Raw genomic sequence first — 21743 nt, forward strand, 5'->3', positions numbered from 1 at the left:
TTTGGATGAGTGTTTAGGGTTTTCAAAGTTTATGATTATGTCATCAGCAAACAGAGACAGTTTGACTTCCTAATTACCAACTTGGATGCTCCCCCCAAAGGATTTTTAAGACTAACTTTATCAAATCTTACAATAGCAACCAAAAGTATAGGAACCGCACATTTCAGACCAAGAATTAAATCAGTGACTATCCACCGTGGCAACCCATGAGTATCAAGAAAGACAAATGCCTAAGCTTCACTGAGAAATTTCAAATTAAGAGGCCTGTGGTGAGGCCCCGCAAGGAGCCACCAGCAATGCCCAGCAGGAATGAAGAACCACTGAGTTAAATCCCAAAGCTGTATTCATACCCCACTTCCAACCCATTCACCCCAAACCTTTCCCAGGACCAAAACCAGCCTCTAGTGTGTTGGCACGGTTTGGCTTTCCTCCAGGAACTTCAGTTTTTCCAGAAGTTTCTAACTGTAAATTCCTCACCAGGACTTTACTTCCCCCATCAACCGAGGCATAAGAAAAGGACGATTTCCACAAACCACCCTTATTTAGAAATAATGTGCCAGAGGAATGATTTAGGTTGGTTTTTATCTCTGATTCTTCCCAGTAACTCATCCACTAAGAACACTGCCCACAGGAGGGTCTGATCCAGTGGGGGGGTTGAGGCCACTCAGCTCAGCCTGGTTCCTAGGGCCAGTGTCCCACGCTGGAGGCCAAGTCCATGCTCCCCTGCCCTCACCAGAGCCTGTTCCTCCAGAGCTGTCCAGTCTCTCTGCCAGGCTCCAAACTCTCCACCTTCAGTGCATTGACCAAACAACAAGACAGGAGGACAGCTGGGAGGGAGGGAGTCTGAAATCACTGGTAGAGTGGCCCAGGACACACAGGGGAGTCTCCACTGCTGCTGAGATGAAGGGACTCTCCATTCTTCTCAAAAGGCTTGTTGTGTTTTTGACATTCCCCCACCTGACTTTTTTTCAAGTGAGTTTTTCCGATCTGACCTCAGAGAAGGCCAAACTGGGTGCTGTTGGGGAAGGGCAGAAAGAAACAAAACATGCTTATAAGAAGTAGTTCGTAATCATAGCAGCTGCCATTCATTGAGCTCTTCTCATGAGCCCAGCCCAATACTGAATTTCATATGCATCATCTCATGTGATCCTTACCACCAGGAGGTAGGTATTATGATTCCCATTCTAAGGATAAAGAAACTGAGGCTCAGACAGGCCAAGTTACCTGCCCAAGACCATCTGGCTGCAACACAGAGTTAGAATTTGGACCCAGGTCTGTCCAACTCCACAGCTTGCAACCTTAACCACTGTGTGTACAGCCTCAGAAAGGGAAAACAGCAAGGTGCCACTACATTTACATGAATTTCATCAATTCAACAACAAAATACAAAGGCTCTTTGTTACCTCTGCTCCCTATCAGAGAACACCTTTATAAATGAAGTCTCAAACAAGTGGCCTGCAGTCCCAAATTCACCAACAGGCTTATTTAACTTGGCACATCATATTTTAAAATAACTTGACCGGCCCCTGCCGGCCTTTGAGTTTGCAGCCCAGGCCTCTCCTCTTACTCTATTGGATCTGGATCAAGAGGAGAGGAATGGTGTTTTCCACAAAATCGAAACCATAATCGCCTAGCATTAAACCTGGGGAAGGTAGCTGTGAAGACAATTGTTCCTCCTGCATCGTCTCCACCTCAGAGACTTTCTGCAAACAGTGCCACCCTGGCTGGTGACGCACTCAGCAGTAGCCACAAGGCAGCTATATCGGGCAGGTCTCCAGGAGCCAGGATGAGGCCTCGCAAGTTACTGCAGCATCACATAACAAAATGGGAGAAAAATACAGGGGGAAAATGATTCCATTCAGCTGCAACTTCAGAGTGGAGTTAATGTTTCACTCGGTGGATCCAGGCCAGGCCTCTGATCTCACACTTCCTTGGCAGACCTCTCTCTGCTGCAATCAGCTGGGAGTCATGTGTCCTCAGGGCTGGTGCCACAGGAACAAACAAAGCCCATCATTCCACAAGCAGAGGAGGCCAGCCTTCCCAAACCCAGCAGAACACTGCTCCTTAATGGGCTGGGTGCCTATAATTAGTCTACAAATAGCACCATGCTCATCGCCAGCTCACTCCTTTTGTTCCTACCCCTACTCACTGCACGCCCTGCAGTGCCTTTTCCAGGTGCTGTAGTTCTCTAAGGGCCTAAAGTCTAAGCAATGGGAAAGTAGGAATCAGACTCCAAAATATTGTATGAGATCCAGCATGTAGCCTGCCTGGCAGTTAGATTATGAGAAGGTACAATAAGTCACAAAATTAAGAAACAAAATCTAAGCAGTGGAAGGAACCCTACTTTGAGCTTTTGATAGCAAGGAAAACAACTCACTGCAACACAATACTTGCCCAAGGATCTTATCCTATTTATACTATTTTCTTTCCCTCTTTCTCTTTCTCTCTCTCTCTCTCTCTCTCTTTCTCTTTTGACGGGAGTCTCGCTCCATCTCCCAGGCTGGAGTGCAGTGGCGCGATCTTAGCTCACTGCAACCTCCACCTCCCAAGTTCAAGCAATTCTCCTGCCTCAGCCTCCCAAGTAGCTGGGATTACAAGTAGTCCGCCACCATGCTTGGCTAATTTTTTGTATTTTCAATAAGACAGGGTTTCACCATGTTGGCCAGGCTGGTCTCGAACTCCTGACCTCAAGTAGTCCACCTGCCTCAGCCTCCCAAAGTGCTAGGATTACAGGTGTGAGTCACCGCACTTGGCCTTTCTTTTCTTTTCTTTTCTTTCTTTTTTTTTTTTTTTTTTGAGACAGAGTCTCACTCTGTCGCCAAGATTGGAGAGTAGTGGTGGATCTCGGGTCACATAACCACCACCTCCTATGTTCAAGCAATTCTCATACCTCAGCCTCCCAAGTAGCTGGGATTACAGGCATGCATCTCCACACCTGGCTAATTTTTGTATTTTTAGTAGAGAGGGGGTTTTGCCACATTGGCCAGGCTGGTCTTGAACTCCTGGCCTCAAGCAATCCACCCACCTCGGCCTCCCAAAGTGCTGGGATTTCAGGCATAAGCCACCACACCTGACCGTGTTTTCTTTATTAGATTGAACTGATGAGGCAAAAGACATTCTCCCTGCCCCCAGTAAAGGCCACTCTTCACTTCTTTTCACCACTAATATAAATAATTTCTGGTGATAACCTTTAATCCTTGAGCTTGGGTAAGAAAGTTTGATATCACTCTTCTATCCAGCAGAACTTCAGTTTCTCAGACTTTCCTGCTACTTAGAAAAATCACTGCCCTCAGCAGCCTCCCTGGGCAACCCAGCCACACCCACCACCACCACCACCTGAGCCTCTGACACCTGGCTCAGCTGGGGCCAGAATCATTCTCACCATGGTCATGTAGGTGGCCTCTGATTTTTCACTTGGTTCTTCTTCCTCGATCACCTCCCGTATAATTATTGAGGAGTAAATGTTTTTCTAGAGGGGGAAAATGGTACAAAAATTCCTAAAAATTAGATGAATCTTATACACCAGAGAAAAGGCCACCTATTCCTATTTGCTGGGCATCGACCACCCAAACTGGGAGGTTCAAAGGTTACTGAGAGCTAGAGAATTCCCAATAATGATAATTCAGTCTTCAGTCTTCTTGAAAAATAACTGTCAAAGAACACAGTCTTAAGAACCAAACTTTTTGCTTCAAAAGCCAAACATCTTTGTTTAGATGGATGTTTAGGTAGCAGCAGGGGTTCCTTATCTTGCTAAATTCCTTGTATTCTGGGGTTATTTCCTTCTAATTACAGTAAAGGCAGAATGGCATTAATCAACAGTGAATTGTTATCATTTCCTTCAGAGGTTTATGTGGCAGGGCCAGCCCTCATTGAGCCTCACAACTGTGAGGTTCATGGTCCTGTCACTCGTTGGGAAAGCAGTATCATCCAGTGGCCCATTCTTGGACTACTGCACTCTACTGGGAGAAAATCCTACTCTTGGGACAAAAACAGCCCAAAACAGAGAAAGGTAACTATTCAAAGAGTGTTTTAAAAATTAAAGAAAGAAAAGAAAGGAGAATAGGAGTTAAAGAAAACCAATCAATTTCTCGGTCTCTAGAAGCAATTATTTATAACTCCATTACTAATCAATAAGGAGAGAAAAGTCCTTCTTAATCCTTTCTTGCTAAGGTCTTAGACTATTTCATTTTAAGCATTAGAACTCCTTAACTCCTGAATGTATTATAATTCCCCATTAGACTTTAGACAAACAGCACCTCCTAGATTACAAAGTATTTGCATATCATCATCTTATGTGAACCTTGTAACAACCCTGTCAAGCAGGCCGGGCAACTATAATATCTTTATCCTTATCCTCATTTTGCTGGTGAGACTAGGGGAGGTGGCAGAGCTTTCTGACTCCAAGCGCAGTGCTCTTTCCTCAGCCCAATACCAGCAACTGCTGCCTGGTTCTGGCCCAGAACCATTCCCATGGTTCCCGGGGGAATGAGAACGGCCCAGGCCTGCATCTGCTTAGTGTTTTAGGCTGAAGCGTGTGTTCACCTCCCCTTCACAGCTTTCAAAATAGCAGGGTTCTTCTTTTATCCCTGGATTAGTCTTCTTCGTGTTCTTCACCAAGACGGTAGAATTCACTAAACTGCAAGACATAAAGAGCATGTGGAATTAACCAGCTGGCATGGTTTATTCAAGGATCCCTACATGAGACCCCCTCTTGGCTTTGTGAAGAGAGAGACCCCAGAGAAGAAACTATTCTCTCTGGACTCCTACAGCCAGGGCTACCCGGCTCACCTGGAAACCTGAGAAGCGCATCTCTTCTAATGAAGAACAACAAGCCGTTCTGGAGATAATTTAGGCTGAAAAACGGCTTCGACTTCTCTATTATCACTCAAGCCACTTTCAGTCCTTATGGGAGAGGTAATTTTAAGTGAATGAAGAGAGAGAGGGGAGATAGGATTCCACTTGACCATCGTCTCTACATTTCTAAGGACCAGGGAGTGCCGCGGAACCAGCAGGGGGCAGCAGGAGCTCAGCAAGACGCCAATCCAAAGGGCTCCTGGCCTCTCCAGGGGGCGGAGCGGAATAATCCCCACAACACCCCACCCAAGCCCCAAGCCCGGAGCTCCGCGCCTGCCTTGTCGGGGCCCCTTGGCCTTTGATCTTATGACCATTTGCCTTCTGAATATAATACTTTCTTTTTTTCTATTTTGGCCCAAGGCAGAACTAAAAAAAAAAAAAATTCAAGGTTTAAGCTAGAAAAGAAACCATATGTTTTGGTCTCAGTGGAAATATTTTTTTTTTTTTTGAGACGGAGTCTCGCTCTGTCGCCCAGGCTGGAGTGCAGTGGCCGGATCTCAGCTCCGCCTCCCGGCTTTACGCCATTCTCCTGCCTCAGCCTCCCGAGTAGCTGGGACTACAGGCGCCAGCCACCTCGCCCGGCTAGTTTTTTTTTGTTTGTTTGTTTTTGTTTTGTTTTTAAGTAGAGACGGGGTTTCCCGGGTTAGCCAGGATGGTCTTGATCTCCTGACCTCGTGATCCACCCGTCTCGGCCTCCCAAAGTGCTGGGATTACAGGCTTGAGCCACCGCGCCTGGCCGGAAATACTTTCATTGTATTTTCTGCTTTTAAAGTTGTATCTTCTCATTGTAAAATAATTCAGATAATACAGAAACGTAAACAGTTGGAAGTGGAAGTTCCCTGCAACCCCTCACCCCATGGGATCCATCTTCTCCTTCATCTCAAATTCCACGCTATTACCCACATTTTACAACTATCCTTCCCAGCCTCTCTCAGTGTAAGCATAAGCTCACATAAAATGTATTTAGTACATATACTGCTGGAGTGAGCATCATATTATTTTCTCTTTTATAAAAATGAGGTAATACCATAAATTCTGTATTTTTACCCCTTGGATATCTTTCCATGTCATTACATAGAGGGATCTGGAGTGTTTCATTGAGTGAAACACTGGTTCACTGAATCACTGCCTTTCTGACAGACACTGGCAATGATCCCTATTTTTAATTATAAGCATGACTGCAGTTTTGCACAAATCTCAGCATATCCATCTAATTATTTCTTTAGAATAAACGACTAGACATGGAAGTGCTACCTTTCCTTTGGGGGGGAAACTGAGGCTCAGACAGGAGAAGTAAGCTGAGAGTGGAACCCAGGTTGTCTAGCTCAGTGCTCCGAGCATGCCCAGGGCAAAGACCTTCAGAGAGGCCAGCCAAGTTCAAAACCAAATCAGGAAACCCTAGGGAGTGGAAGTGAAAACTTAGCAGGTACAAGTGTTTTCTGCACGATCAAAGACCCACTGGGAAAGAACACTCAAAAGTCAGGATTATTCATGAGGCCCTTTCCCACCGACACTATTTCAACAAGAGAGTCAATCTGCGCCCCTCATCGATAGTTGGATAAACTGAGGGGCGTGGATCTGCCAAGAGCCAGTGAAACACTAGTGTCCCTGCTGGAGCATCTGGGCACTTCTGAGACCCTGGGAGAACTACTAATGAAATCCAGGCCTTTAAAAGTACTTTTTTTTTTTTTTAGACAGTCTTTTATCTTTTAGATAAAACCACTGGCAACCCTTAAGATCTTAGCTTCTATGCGGAATGTACAGTGTGGATAATTTTAAAAGCATCTCTTAGGTAGTGAATGGTACCATGATAGTTCTTGTGTAAGATTTATGCTCTGAATTATGCCCTACTGAGACCCCCATTTCTAAGGGAGTTTGTAGTCTTTACATAATACCAGAGTGAATGAGGAGAGTGTAGGAACATTAAATTCTTTTCCAGGCACAGTGAGCAAAGTGGGCAGGGTTACCACAGTGGATTCCATTTTAAAATACCCCCTTCTATAGGACCCTATCACCTCTTCCACTTTGGGTAGAGGCAGCCTTGCACCCCCAGCCCCCCAACCCAAGGGGCGGGGGCAGCCCTGTACCTCTTATTCCGACAGGTTCTCTTCACGATCAATATCAGAACAGGGAGCAGCAAGATTGTGGCGCAGACAGTTCCCACGATGATCACCAGCTGATTACCACCCAGGACCAGAGGCCTCAGGGCTGCTGGGGTCACCAGTGCTGGGAAAGGAGAAAAGCAAGGAGAAGGTCTCAATAACTTTAGCAAAGAGCCGAGAGCCCCACAGCCCTGTACAAAGTAGCACCAGCCAGGCCAGGAAGCGGAGGGAAGGCCAGACTCTACCCCATATCTGGACACTAGGGACACTGTCTCCATGAGATTGAGAACCAAAGTCTAACCCCCTTGTTTACCCTAAAATGTAGATTAAGGTGGGTGGGAGAAGAGGCTAACACTTCACCTGTAGGAAAGTTTCCTTTCACGTCAACAATTTTGTTCTAAAATTTGGCTTAACAAGTGACCGAGAAATAACGGGCATCTTAGAGGCTGCTGATCTTCCCCAGGGCAAGTGGTTGTCTTCAAAGGAACACATGCCGCAAGACTCAGCCCCACAGCGACGATACCAAGGAAAGCCTCCGGAGGTACTTCTGCCCATACGGTACCTTCTACTCATCTGCATGGTTCTTTCTAAGTACACAAAGCAAGCACCTCCTCAGGGCCAGACAGCACTAGGTACAGGGGATTCAGAGACAAATGATGTGTGGTCCCTGCTTCCAAGGAAGGAGACAAACACGTCAACAGAAAACCACAGGCTGCTGTAGGCGCTACAACAGAAGTCTGTATGGGGAACAGAGGGGCACAGAAAAAAGGGTGCCCAATTCTATGTGCAGCAAATGAGAATTTGCCAGCAAAAGTTCTAAAGTTTAACCTGAGACTTACAGGAAACATCCAGTTTCTTGGGCAGACAATCTGGGGAAGGACAGAGGGGATGTTCTGCACGGGATCTGAAGACCTGACAGGACGGTGATTTTAGAAACTAGAAAGAGTTCAATGGGTCTGGCACAAAAGTGGCATCTGTGGGTGTGCTGGAGAATTTGACTGGAGAGATGACAGGGTCCAACTCAAGAAGGACCTTGACTATCTCAACCAAGAATTTGGCATTTTTCTGCAGGCAATGAAAAAACCATTGAAAGATTATTAGCAGTGGAAGAGAAAGTTCTTAATGCGATTTAGAAAGATGGCACCAAGAGCCGTGTGAAGAATGAGGGGCAGTGGCTGAGAAAGCAGAGACTGGTTAGAGGCCTACAGTTCAAGACAGAGATGAAGACAGCCAGAACTAAGGTGGCAGTGACAGACTGAAAGGAAGACAACTTCAACAGTCTGTAGTAGGAGTCAAGGACTTGTTGACCTGACCTGTTAGATTGGGGTCTAGGAAAGGGAAAGAATCAAGCACATCCCCAGGCATCTAGTTGGACAACTGAGGTTGGGGAGATGGGCTGAGGAGGGGTGTGCAAGGGTAGGTTAGACATGTCACATATGAAGGATTTGTGGAAAACTTGTGTAGAGTTTACTATGTATATCCATGAGTGTGTGTGGAATTGGGTCCAACAGAGAGTGCATACAAAATATAGTGTCCAACGCTACTGAGGGAGAGAAGGCTGAGGATGGATAATTGCAGTGCCATTGGTGGTCTAAGCTGGAGTAGAGGTAGAATAAGCCAGAATGCAGTGCACTGAAGAGTTAATGGGAGATGAGACAGTAGTATTCCAAACACAGACCTTTAGCAAGCTATTTGGCTATGTTGAGAAAGAAATACATGATTGTGGTGGTGGTTGTACAACTCTGAATGTACTAAAACCATTGAGCTGAACACTTTAAATGGGCAAATTGTATGGTATGTGAATTGTATCTCAGGAAAGCAATCTTAAGAAAAAAAAGAAAGACATAGAATGGAGCTGAAGAAAAAAAGACATAGAAGGGAGTTGGAGTAGGTAAGTGGTAGAATTGAGCAAATTTGAATGGTAGAAGCCAACAGAAAGTGAGAGTTCAAAGAGCCATGATGTGAGGCTCCTGAGAAGGATGCCACCTGGGCACAGGGGGCCAGATAAGCCCAGAGCAGAAGGGACCTTCCTCTGTCTCAGGATGGCAGGGCAGAGATAAGGATGGGGAGACACAGATATGTTTGTGGGTAGAGAAGCTGCATGAGCCCCCATAACAGCTCGATTTTCTCTGTGAATTGGACTTCTGAGAAGGAAGCACACAGAGAGATGATGGTTCTTTAAGAAACCCATCTGCCCTGCTCCCCTCTCCAGCTGGAGACAAGGTGCCTCCACAGACTTAAATCTCTGGCCTGAGGTATGAGGTATGTTCCATCCTCACCCCATCTTCCCCGCCCCCAGTCAACCACAACCAACTCCTGAAGGCCCTAGCAAGGGGCAAAGTCCACAGGCCACATCCTGATTGCTAACTGGGTTATGGTTTAACTTCAGCCCCTTACTTATCAACCTCTCTCTGTCAACACAATCGAGTCTTTCCTCTCCTACACCCCACTGGCCTTGATGCACACTGTTTGCCAGAATCGAGAACCTCTGATCAGAAAACCCCTCCATTTTCGGTTCTGGTGCCTGCATGTTCCTCTCTGTTCCTGGCTGTCTCTCACTAGCTTAGGATCATTTCCCGCTCCACTCTAGCACGTACAGCGCCTCCCTTGAAACCAAGTATGCTGACTTTGGACATCAACTCAGATCCTTCCCTGAGCTTCTGTATCTTTACATCAGTAGACGACCCTGGCAATGAGTGAGGTCTGGCAGAGGATTGGTATTCACTAAATTAGCTCCCCTGTCCTTGGCCTAGCAGCAGGACCAGAACTAAGGTGAGGCAAGTCAGGCACCTGAGGAGCCACCTCTGAGGAGGCATCATTCTCAGGGTTGTGCAAGGCCAGAGTCAGCACCTGAGAGGGATGCCTCCTTCAATTTTGCATCCTAGGAACCTCTCCAGCCTCACTCTAGTCCTGGCCCCATGCACCAGCCAGGAGGTCCCTCAATACCCCCCAGCCAAATGTTAGATACCTCGAGGCTCTTCTGGGCTGACATGCAGCACAATAGTTTTCTTGAACACTAGGTTCCCTAGGTGGATACTGCAGGTGTAGTTTCCTCCGTCTGACTCCCTCACTCCTTGAAGCATGATGGAACCGTCATTGCGGAAAATGTCCCCCACCAGGTTCACACGATTCTGAAAGTGGCCCCAGCTCTGGGAGTACCCCACGGACATCCTGAGTTTGTGGTAGTAACGAAACACAATCTCCTCCTAGAAGGGGAAGGCAAAAAGTATGAGATTGTGAGGACTGGAGTGGAGGGGGGAGTGGAGAAAATGGGGGAGGGAAGATCTCAGGACTCCCAAGGCCCTGCTAGGTGAAGGCAGTAAGGGTATTATCAGAAAGCTTTAAATAACACAAAGTCATGTACACACACGTACACATGTGCATGTGTGTGTGCTTGTGAAGGACATCACCAACCCATGAACAGTTGTTCCATCTGAACAGAGGGATAAGAAAAGGAGGACTTTCATTTTGTGTACCTTTCCAATAAAAAAAGCAAAAGTATACTTTTATTCTTGATGATATTTCTAGTTGGATTTCCAATAGGAACCCAAAACATGTCTACAACGGAACTCTTCATCTTCCCCCCAAACCAGTTCTTTCCAGTCCATCCCATTTTGGTACATGGCAATGCCAGATACTCAGGCTAAAAATCTTGGAGTCATCCTTAATTTCTTTCTGGAAAAAATCACATCAAATCCCTCAGCAAATCCTATCACCTCAACCTTCAAAATATATCCCCAATCTAGCCAGTCCTCACCTTCTCCACTGATACCATTCTGATCCAGCTCATCTCTCACCTGGGTTCCTGCAACAGCTTTCTTACTTGTCTCCCTGCTTATTCACTATGACAATCTATTTTCAGCAGATGAGCCTTTAAAAATGTAAGTTAAATCATGTTACTCCTGTGCTCAAAACCCTTCATTGCCCGTACTCCCATTTATACCAAAATGCAAGGCCTTGCATGACCCAGCCCATCTCCCTTTTCCTCTGACTTCAACTTCTACTTGCTCTTCCCTCACCTACTTAGGTCACTGCACTCCAGCCACATGGACCTCTTGGCTGCTCCTTGCATACTGGCTGCAGGGCCTTTGCACTTGCTACTGTCTATGACTGCAAGAACATTCTTCCCCCTACACACATGCAGGATTCACTCCCCGACTTCCTTCACACCTCTCCTCAAATGTCATCTCAGTATGGCCTCCCCAAGCACCCACATAACAAAAACCACAAAGTCCTGCTTCATTGTTCCCCATAGGCTCTTACTATTGCCTGATGTATTATACACTTCTTTATTTTTTTATTTATTTATTTATTTTTTGAGGCAGAGTCTCGCTCTGTCGCCCGGACTGGAGTGCAGTGGCCGGATCTCAGCTCACTGCAAGCTCTGCCTCCCGGGTTTACGCCATTCTCCTGCCTCAGCCTCCGGAGTAGCTGGGACTACAGGCGCCCGCCACCTCGCCCGGCTAGTTTTTGTATTTTTACTAGAGACGGGGTTTCACCGTGTTAGCCAGGATGGTCTCGATCTCCTGACCTCGTGATCCGCCCGTCTCGGCCTCCCAAAGTGCTGGGATTACAGGCTTGAGCCACCGCGCCCGGCACTTCTTTATTATTTTATGTGTATCTCCCTCATCTTAGTTGTAAGTTTCCCATCAGGTCAGGGGTTTTGAGTATTCTTCATATAGCAGATGCTTTAAAAACAACTTGTTAAATGAATATTGGCATTTAAAGAAAAGGCATGTAGATTGCTTTTTTAAAGCTTTTAAGAAAAGTTAATGGGTATGTAGACACAAACGTGAATGAAGTGACCTGGCCCCTAACATTTGTCTCTCGTGATTCAAATTCAAAACCTCAAAATGTCAACTCTCATCCTATTTTCTCCTGTGAATCACTCAATGGATGACATTTAAATGCATGGCAAGCTCTCAGGGGTGAACCTGGGACCAGATGTAATTCCCCTTACTCCATCATGATGTCACCCACTGTGACCCACTCAGATAGTATAGAGGAATCAAGTGCAAATGACTTTGTTAGAGAGATGACCTGGAATATGTTTTAATTTATAAAAGTTAATCTTTAATAAATTTTGCACCTTAACTTTTATTAATAGCAAGTTACTTGGGATATCCCCACAATACATGTTGACCCATAAATATACGACCACATCATGGTTGAGAGCTACTGGTCTAATGAATGAACTTGCTGTTTACTGCTTTATAGATCTCCCAAGAAATACCCCTCACCCTGGCCCCCAGGATCGATCAATCCCAGCACGTGAAGTACCCATGAAAACTCCTTCCATCACATAAATGGTGCAATGGAGCACAGATGAAAAGTCACAGAACTAACCCCAGTAAGAATAAAAGTGTAATCACTTTTATGCCTAGCCCATTGCTTTCCTGGCTGGGCCACAAAAATCATCTCCCTCATTCTCCCACGGACTCTACACAAAGGAAAAGGGAGAAAGAAGGAAACTAAAATGTAGGGGCCAAGTCATGTACAAAATGCTTTACATGTACAATTTCACATTGGCATCGAAAAGTTAAGCATCATCATCATCTTCTTGTTCTTCTTCTTCTTCATTAGAGTTATCTTTCCCACCAGAAAGCTGAAATTGCTAGGAGAAGATCCAGTTCTGATAAGCCCCAAAGCCCAGGCTCTTGCAACACCTCCTCATGTGCCTGATTCTACCTCTGTCCTGACACCATCAGCCAGAGCCTTCTCTAACACAGTGATGTTTCCTCCTTGTTACCTTTGCGCGCCGTCCTGAAAATATCCATTCTACCTTGGTCACGTGTTTCACTTCTGTGCTCTGGAAAACACATCCCATCCGAATCATTTCACCCACGCGGACCATGAGCTCTGAGGATAAAACAGTAAATCAAGTCAGACTCAAGTTATAATCTATAGAAGTCAAAGACTTTCTAGAAGAGATCATGGTTAGCCAAAGACCCTCAGCAGCAAAAATCACTGTCACCACCAAACACTATATATATTCCCTCTGTAGGTGATCCAGAGGATTCCACATGGGCAAAGTACTCAGAGCCTCCTCCCTCAGACCAGCACAGCAGCATCCCCAAGATGAGAATACCCTCTAGCTGCCCACATGTACCAAGCCCGAGAGTTTCTGCTGTCTCCATACTGCCATAAACACTTTCTGGTCCTCTTTAATTCCTTTCTCTTTCCCCTTTTTCAGAATTCCTCCCACGAACTCTAATTTCACATCAAGTTTGTACTAAAGGAAGTATGGAAAATCTCAAAGCCCCTACTTTATGTTCATCGTCTTAGATACCAACATCTGCTTAGCATAAACAGGAAGTGGAAAGTTATAGAACTCTCATTCTTATATTTAACCCACTGACTCTCCCAACTAAAAAAATGAACCATGGGTAACTTTCTTCAACTTCTTTTATTCTTTTTCTTTTATTCTAGGACCTAGTTCTGGCCTTGGTACAAGTCACAGGACTTCATGCTAATTAGGCCAAGACAAAAGACAGCTTTCTCCTTGACTTTTCTTTCTGTTTTAATCCTGCTCTCTCCTGCCCCCACCCTCCCCTCTTCCCCTGCTCCTGGCTTTCCAACTCCTAGGCTCTTCCTTCTGCCTATTGTACAAGCAGCTGACCCACCATATGTTTATTACATAAGTCATTTTAAGTGGCCCGTGAAAAAGAAAAGAAGTGGAAAGATATTTCTGATTTTTCAGTAATGCTCTATACAAATCAACCACAAAGTTGATTAAGCAATGAAAGGCAGGGCGGTGTATAAGGAAGACACAAGTCTAGGTCTTAAGTGCACAGAATTCCTTCAAAAGAGTGTTAAGCAAAGATCACGAGGGAACAGAGTGCATAAGCCACCCTTTTATCCAAATTGTTTCCCTGGGAGAAGAGTAACTTCCTGCCCAGCAGGAGAAATGCACAATAGGAGGAAAGCAAAAGAAAATATTATGAACTCTAAAATCTATGGAAGGAATTATTTTGAAAGCAATAAAAAATTTACTCCAAAGAATATCAGCAAGGAAGCAAACTCCCTTTAAATCTATCAGCACATTAAGAATTAAACTCTATTTTTAAAATGCAATAATAACAACTGAACATTCTGAGTCATTTCAATGCATCAGCCATGTGCTAGACACCCTGTACACGGTAGATCAGTTAGTCATTACAATATTTTGAGGTTTGTATGACTACTCTCCCATTTTACAGAGAAGGAAAGTAAAGGAGCCCAACGCCACATGGCCAGTAAAAGGTAAAGCCAACATTTAAGCTCAGGCCTGAGTGAAGGCAAAGCCCAGGTTTTCTCACTCACTCTACTGTGGCACCCCACATAAGTAGAAGGATGGCTGATTCTAGTGCAAAAGTAGAGGACATTAATCTAATTATTATTTTCATCTATAGTATTTAAATTAAGAACTATGAAAAAAAGAATTGAAGTGGTAGAATCATAGACTGTCAACTGAAGGGTAAACTTTGTAGAGAAAATTATACATGACGGCAAAAAATGGAGTTGCCACGTTGGTGGAGGCAACTTACGTAAAGCAAGTTGGAGCACTTTCCACTAGGCAAAATTGTTAGGGGTTGGATCTATTCCCATTCTAGCTGGAATTAAAAACAAAAAAACAAAAATACAGTTTGCTCCACTAGCCACTGGGGAAATATCTGACTACCTCTAACATTGCCCTAGCCTGTTTCCATGGATTCCTCAGCTCTTGAAATTGACTCCTTGTAATACCAGCAATTTGGGGAGGCTGAGGCAGGAGGATCACTTGAGCCCAGGGATTTGAGACCAGCCTGGGCAAGGTAGGGAGACCCCGTCTCTACTTAAACAAACAAACAAAGTCAGGCATGTTGATGCATACCTATGGACCTAGCTACTAGGGAGATTGAGGCAGAAGGATCACTTGAACCCAGGAGTTCAAGGCTATAGTGAGCCGTGATTGTACCACTGCAACTCCAGAGCCTGGGTGACAGAGCAAGACCCTACCTCAAAAAAAAAAAAAAAAAAAAGAAGAGAGAATCCTTGGGCACAGGCATCTGATTTGCTGCTTCTTCCAGGAGAACCAGAGCTTTGGAATTAAGAGAAAAATGACAATAAGGATAATTAGGAGAGGGGCCAGAGGCCACCTCCTACAACTCCATTTTTTAGAAATTGGATTCAAGCAAGGGATGCTAACTCAATAACTTCATTCATTCCACAAATGCTTATTAATTGCTTACTCTGTACCAGGGGCCGTGCCCAGGCAAGCAGAGAAGACACAAGTGAATGGGTGTGATGAGTGTCATAAGAGAGGAAGGAAGGGTGCACTGGAGGAGCTCATGAATAAAGCCGGGAGGCTAAGGACCTAAGCTAGCTGCAGGTGGGAAATGGCCCCAGATTCTAGTTCCCTAACTACATTGCAAAGTTTCCTGGGGTCACAGACTGTTCCTTCTATTTCGCAATCTTAAAGAATGCATCTAGTTCTGCAGCTTGCAAACTTTTACTTTCATTTATGTATTTTTATTTGTAAGTGTTTATATCAATAAGCAAAACTAAATTTTAGAGACACTGGCTGCCATTAGTTTGGATATCATTAGTTTATTATAAAAGAGAGACATGGAAATTATTTACACGATGAAAGATTTCAGAACTCCAGTGGAATGAGTGGCTTCACATGAGACTTTTTCAATAGTGATTTATTTCAATATATATGCTTTCCAAGAATCCACCATCTCTAAATAAGGAATGATCCCTGTCATCCAGAACTACTTTGGTACCTCCATATTCTAGATTCTGGGGGAAGAATTTTATCTCCAGCTTTTGGGCTAACTGGTTGAATCTCTCCACCCTTTCCTTTGGAGCCCAATACAACAGCTTCTACAGTTGCTTGCAATACTTTCGAGATTTTTCTGGAAACATAATGCCTCCTTTGGTTACAGTCTCAGCTGCATTCCTTTCAACTAATATCCAAAGAGGCAAAAAAAAAAAAAACTTTCTAAATGACTCGGGCCACCGTAGCTTATACTCTCCCTTTCAAACTGCTTGAAAGCAGCAGAATCCTTATTCAAACCAAATCTTACCTGGTAGCTCAATGAATACAACAGGAAAAAGGAAAAGGACTTTGGTTGCAATGCAGGTGGGAGCCTGGGGTCCTATCTGAGCAGATATGTCTGCTACCAACCCCCTGCCCCACTTTTACCCTTCATGTTCTTTGGAACTTAAGGTTTTACAGAGCACAAATTTTAAAACCACCCATCTACCACTCCCTCCACTTATAAATGGAAAAATAAAGTGCAAAGAGTTAGAAAGATCTGTTCCTTTCTTCTTTTTTTTTTCCTTTTGTAAGAGTCAGGGTCTCAGCTCTGTCACCCAGGCTGGATTGCAGTGGTACAATCACAGCTCACTGCAGCCTCCACCTCCTGAGCTCCAGTGATCCTCTCACCGCAGTCTCCCTAGTACCTGAAACCACCATAGTCATGTGCCATCACACCCAGCTTTTTTTTTTTTTTTTAGACATAGGGTCTCGCCATGTTGCCCAAGCTAGTCTCAAACTGGCCTCAAGTGATCCTCCCACCTCAGGTTCCCAAAGTGTTAGGATTACAGGTGTGAGCCATCACACCCAGCCTTTTTTTTTTTTTTTTTTCTTTTTTTAAATAGAGTCTTGCTCTGTCACCCAGGCTAGAATGCAGAGGTAGCATCATAGCTCACTGCAGCCTTGAACCCCCGGGCTCAAGAAATCCTTCTGCCTCAGTCTCCCAAAATGCTAGGATTACAGGCATGAGCCACTGAGCCTGGCCTGCTCATTTCTTTTCTATCCCCCAGAACACCTAACATAGGGTACCTATAAAATACAGATGTAGCATCAATGTGGATAACTGATGAAAGGTATTAGGGCATAGTAAAAAAGAACATGGACTCTGTTGTCAGAGGTGCCAGGGATCATGTACTAGTTATGCCATTTAATAAATATGTGTCCAAAACATATTTGGACACATATGTGAACAAAACTTCCTTCACAGGGCTTTTGGGAGGAGGAAATGTGTTTAAAGTAATAATACAATAATTATCAATATTTTATTTAATAAAATAACTATATTTTTATTGACTGAAATAATTATGATCATTTTTTGAAGATTCACTCTGTGGTAAGTACTTAGCCCAAAGGCTGGCATTTGCTCAAGATAATCAGTTTCCTTGCCTCTTGCATATGAAATCTCTTGCCCTTTGGCCCCTCTTTAAGTAAGCATTTGCATACCTTTAGGCTCCTCTGGTAGCACATGCAGTACCACTGCCTTCTTGAACACCTGGCTTTCCCCTTTGAGGCGGATTTCACAGGTATAGGTTCCCTGGTCAGCCTCTTGCACATCTTGGAGCAGGAGAGAGCCATCATTGCTTAAGATGTCCCCCATCAACTGTACGCGGTTCTGGAAGCGCCCTATAGGCACACTGAGATTGGAGTAATAGTATAGCACATATTCATCCTGAAGGGCAAAACAGTGTTGGAGAAAATCAAAAGAGGTGCCAGACCGAGGATCCTGGATCCCAGAGACTCTGTTATGTGGGGGTAGCAGAGCTATCATCATGATCATGATCCAAAAGCATTTGGTACCCAGTTAATAAAAATAATGTGCCAGGCAACAGTCCAACTTGCACAAGCTCTGTGGCTCACTTTCTACAAGGACAAATGGAGAAATGTGGTCCACATTTTATTTCTTACAGTTTAAGGTAAAATATAGCACCCACTCTGAAGATCACTCTATGGTTTTAAGTTTACAACTTTTGAAAACCATCTCTCATTTTCACCCTCGTTTCTACCACGGCCCCAGATTAGATGGCACTCAGATGCATGATCTATTTTCACTAGTGCTGTGGGTGGTGTTGGCGTGAGAATTCCAGGCATGGCCGGCTGGCTGCCACTTCTCTCATCTCTACCCTCCTCCCTGCAGCAGTATCGTAACACAAAAGGGGTCAACCACAGGCAATGGTTCCAGGCTGGGCCCTGGGGAATTCTTTTGTTTTTGGTTTTGGTTTTGTATTGTTTTCCTTCCTCACCCAGGCTGGAGTGCAGTGCACTATCACAGCAGCCTTCACCTCCTAGGCTCACTGCAGCCTTCACCTCCTAGGCTCAGGTGATCCTCCCACCTCAGTCTCCCAAGTAGCTGGGACTACAGGTACATGCCACTGCAGCCAGCTAATTTTGTGTTTGTTTTTTTGTAGAGATGGGGTTTTGCCATGTTGCCCAGGCTGGTCTCGAACTCTTGAGCTCAAGTGATCCCCCCCGCCTCAGCTTCCCAAAGTGCTGGGATTACAGGCGTGAGTTACCACACCCAGCAGAAATTCTTACTCTACTTACACCATGGACCTATCCCTCTTGTAAAAATAAAGGCCAATAAAAATTTGAGTGAGAGTAGCATTATAGGGACAACAGGGAGTGTGCTCTGAGCTACAAAAACAATATTTTATTTGCAAACATTGGGAGTTTCTTGTTAGTAACAAACTACTTGGGATGTTTTTCACAAATGATCCTGATGTACGAGTATCTACACAGACTCTCTGATGAGGCTTAATACACTGTTCCTCACTCCAAAGAGCTCCATGAAAGACCCTCGCCCAGCCATGCTGCATCTGCTAATCCCAACACTTTAAGCAGCCACAAAAGAGAAAAGGATGATTCCCCAGCACATAAATGGAGCAGTGAAAAACACTGAAAGAATCTGTTCTCCTCCCCACCCCCAAAAAGATCACTGTGGTATAGTTCTTATGCCTAGGTCAGAGCTCTCCTTTCTAGAACCTTGGAATTTACCCCTCTCACCCGCTTCTGCTACTTAACAAAGGGTAAAGATAAAGGAAGGAAACTAAAAGAATTTCATGTGCAAGAACAAGGAACCTCTCATTTCATGTGTGTGTCTCCCATTAGCCCCTTAACTACTTGAAAGGTAAGCATTACCATTATTGTAATTGCCTTCCTCTTCACAGCTCAGGAAGCTACGATCAGCAAGGTTGAGTAACTTACTTACCCAGCTGATAACATAGCCAAGTTCCTGAGCTAGTGCCAGGCCCAGTTCTGATCATCTCCAAAGCCCTGGCTCTTGCAACACCTCCTGGTGGCACCTGATGCCTGACTTTCACACCACTCTGTCCTGACACCAGCAGTCAGGGGTTTCTATTACGTAATGATGTTTCCCCCTCGTTACCTTGGCGTGCTCTCCTGGTGAGAGAATCCAGTCTATCTTGAATATGCATTTGTCTTCTGTGCTCTGGAAAACACACCCCATCAGAGCTGAATCACCCACATGGACTGTTAGCTCAACGGGGGAAACATTCAAGTCATTCAGGCCCAAGGAATAATCTATAGAAGTCAAAGGCAAGAGAACACAACATTTAGACAAATACTCTCAACAACAAAAATCAATTTCAATCATGGAGTACTAAACACCCCTCTCCCTGGATGATCCAACATAGACAAAGTCCTCAGAGGCGTGTTCAAAGGCAGCATGGCATCCCTGTCCTCTAGTTACCTGTATGGCTCATCAGAAGAGTTCTGCAATCTTCATACTACAATAAATGCTGTCTGGCTCCCTCCTCCTATCTAGTCCCTTACACTTTTCTGGAATTCTTCCTCCCAATCTTTCTAGAGAAATAAGGGAAACCCTGGAAGTCTCTCCTTTCTGATCATCAATTTAGACACCCACCTCCACTTACCAGGAAATGGGATGTTCCTTGCTCTTAAGTCTCCCACTGGTTCCCTCTCTGAAAAAGGACCTTTTGTCTACTTCCTCTTTGTCTTTTAGTTCCTTTACAAAAGCTTATTTCTGCATTTGCTGGCTGATTCTGGCTGTAGGACAGGTCCTTATAATTAGGCCACCACAGAGCATAGCTTTCCTCCTGCATTTCCACTGTGTCTGTCCTCTCCCTGCCTCACCCCTCCAGCTTTGCCATCAGCTTTCCATCCTCTAGGTGCTTCACACAGGGACCCCTGTCCATTATCTCTATGTTGCTCTACCAATTTCAAGAGGTCACTACAAGAAAAAAACACTACATTGATATTTCTGTTTTCACATGATATGCTCTATGCAGAGAGACAACAAAATCAAGAAAGATACATTTAGATGCTGCCCAGTTCATATCAGAGAAGAGCCAAGTGATGGAAATGAACAGAAAATGTGCCAGTCTTTTCATGCAAGCTGTTTCTCTGAGAGAAGAGTGTTAACTTCCTGCCCAACAGCAGGCTCACACGGCAGGGAGGACACAAAAGAAAACATCAACTCTAAACCCTTCAGAGGGAATTATTTTGAAAGAAATCAAAATTAGCTCCAACAAATATTTGGAATTTTCCTGTAAGGAAGAATTGAGCAACTCCACGTGTGGTTGAAAGTGTAATAAGCGAATTTAATACTAAGAACACCGTGCGTAGAATTAAATGAAGAACTGCTAGGAAGCAACAACAGCAACCAAAGCAAAGAGAAACTGATGTTTGAAGGGCAATCTTAGTAGAGAAACAGCTGAAGAAGATGAGATTTTCTGCAAGAAAAGAAAACCTCTCCACAAAAACTACAAAACCCCCAGTGCCACCAAGTCACCACATACAGGGGTTGGACTAGTGGCTTTCTGGATTGGAGGGCAAAAACCTGCAGGCTGCTCCACAGATCTCTGGGAAAATGTCTATATACCTTGTAGATCATTATAACCCTGTTTCTTTGAGAAAAATTCTCTAATGGGCCGGGGGCGGTGGCTCAAGCCTATAATCCCAGCACTTTGGGAGGCCGAGACGGGCGAATCACGAGGTCAGGAGTTCGAGACCATCCTGGCTAACACGGTGAAACCCCGTCTCTACTAAAAAATACAAAAACTAGCCAGGCAAGGTGGCAGGCGCCTGTAGTCCCGGCTACTCGGGAGGCTGAGGCAGGAGAATGGCCTAAACCCGGGAGGCGGAGCTTGCAGTGAGCTGAGATCCGGCCACTGCACTCCAGCCTGGGCAACAGAGTGAGACTCTGTCTCAAAAAAAAAAAAAAAGAAAAGAAAAGAAAAATTCTCTAATGAACACCATTTTGGTGTGCGTGCATTTGTGCATGTTTGTACACACTCTGTATTGCCTAGAATAGGAACAAAGGCAACCCTGTTGTATACTTTGCTGAGTCAGGGTTTACATCACTGTCCAAAGTTCAAAAAATGATGATAAAGAGAAAAAGAAAAGGCTATGAGAGCAAAGCACCTGATTAATTTCTTCTCCTTCCAGAACTACACTCATGGGATAAAGAAAAAAGCATGGGGGAAAGCATGGAAACCTGGAAACCAGTGGAGATGAGCAACAAGAAGCCCAGCACTTAGGTGGAGGCGTAAAGAGGAGACTAATCTGGTCCGAGGAGATGGCCAGGTCAGGCTCCTCAGAAGTGGAGCATAAGGGGAAACCTGAAGGGTAAGGAAGCCTTGGGCGGGCTTGCTAGAGTGAAGTGTTAGGAGGAAGGTTCCAGGCAAAGGAAACCACCACAAATTGGGAAAGAGCTCAGTGAATTTGAGGAACCACAAGAACGCTAGCATGGCTGTAGCATGAAAACAGCTCTGGGTCGCTCTTTGGTAATTTCAGTTCCTGATTCAAGGCGAACTGTGGTTTTAAAGAAAACAATTTAAAGTGCAGGAATGCCACAGAGAAACTTTCTTTTTGTCACGTAAGAGGGTCCCAGAACACCCTTTAGGACCCAAAGCCATTCTCTTTCTAACGGAAACAGGAAGATTCAGCTTCCCAAGAAACCATAAGCTAGCTGGCTTCAAAAACAGCTGCTTCAACAAAACTGTGAAGTTCCACATTAGGATTTCCAT

General features: G+C 44.8%; 1 protein-coding gene across 5 annotated transcripts in view; it reads right to left on the bottom strand.

The window, feature by feature from the left end:
• Positions 1 to 563: 563 nt before the first annotated feature.
• Positions 564 to 21743, bottom strand: part of JAML (junction adhesion molecule like) — a 34470-nt gene continuing 13290 nt past the window's right edge. For 3 of the 5 annotated variants that reach the window (XM_023208343.3, XM_023208342.2, XM_023208344.3), the window contains 8 exons: positions 19121 to 19275; positions 17182 to 17407; positions 12706 to 12815; positions 9925 to 10162; positions 6942 to 7080; positions 4543 to 4636; positions 3383 to 3469; positions 564 to 1015 (listed from right to left, as the gene is read on the bottom strand). In XM_023208343.3, coding sequence (XP_023064111.2) covers positions 923 to 1015; positions 3383 to 3469; positions 4543 to 4636; positions 6942 to 7080; positions 9925 to 10162; positions 12706 to 12815; positions 17182 to 17407; positions 19121 to 19275 — 1142 coding nt within the window. In that variant the 3' untranslated portion in view covers positions 564 to 922. The other 2 variants (XM_023208346.2, XM_023208345.3) reach the window with 2 other exon arrangements.

The sequence above is a fragment of the Piliocolobus tephrosceles genome, chromosome 13 (assembly GCF_002776525.5).
Source record: "Piliocolobus tephrosceles isolate RC106 chromosome 13, ASM277652v3, whole genome shotgun sequence".
NCBI classification, from domain to species: Eukaryota; Metazoa; Chordata; class Mammalia; order Primates; family Cercopithecidae; genus Piliocolobus; species Piliocolobus tephrosceles.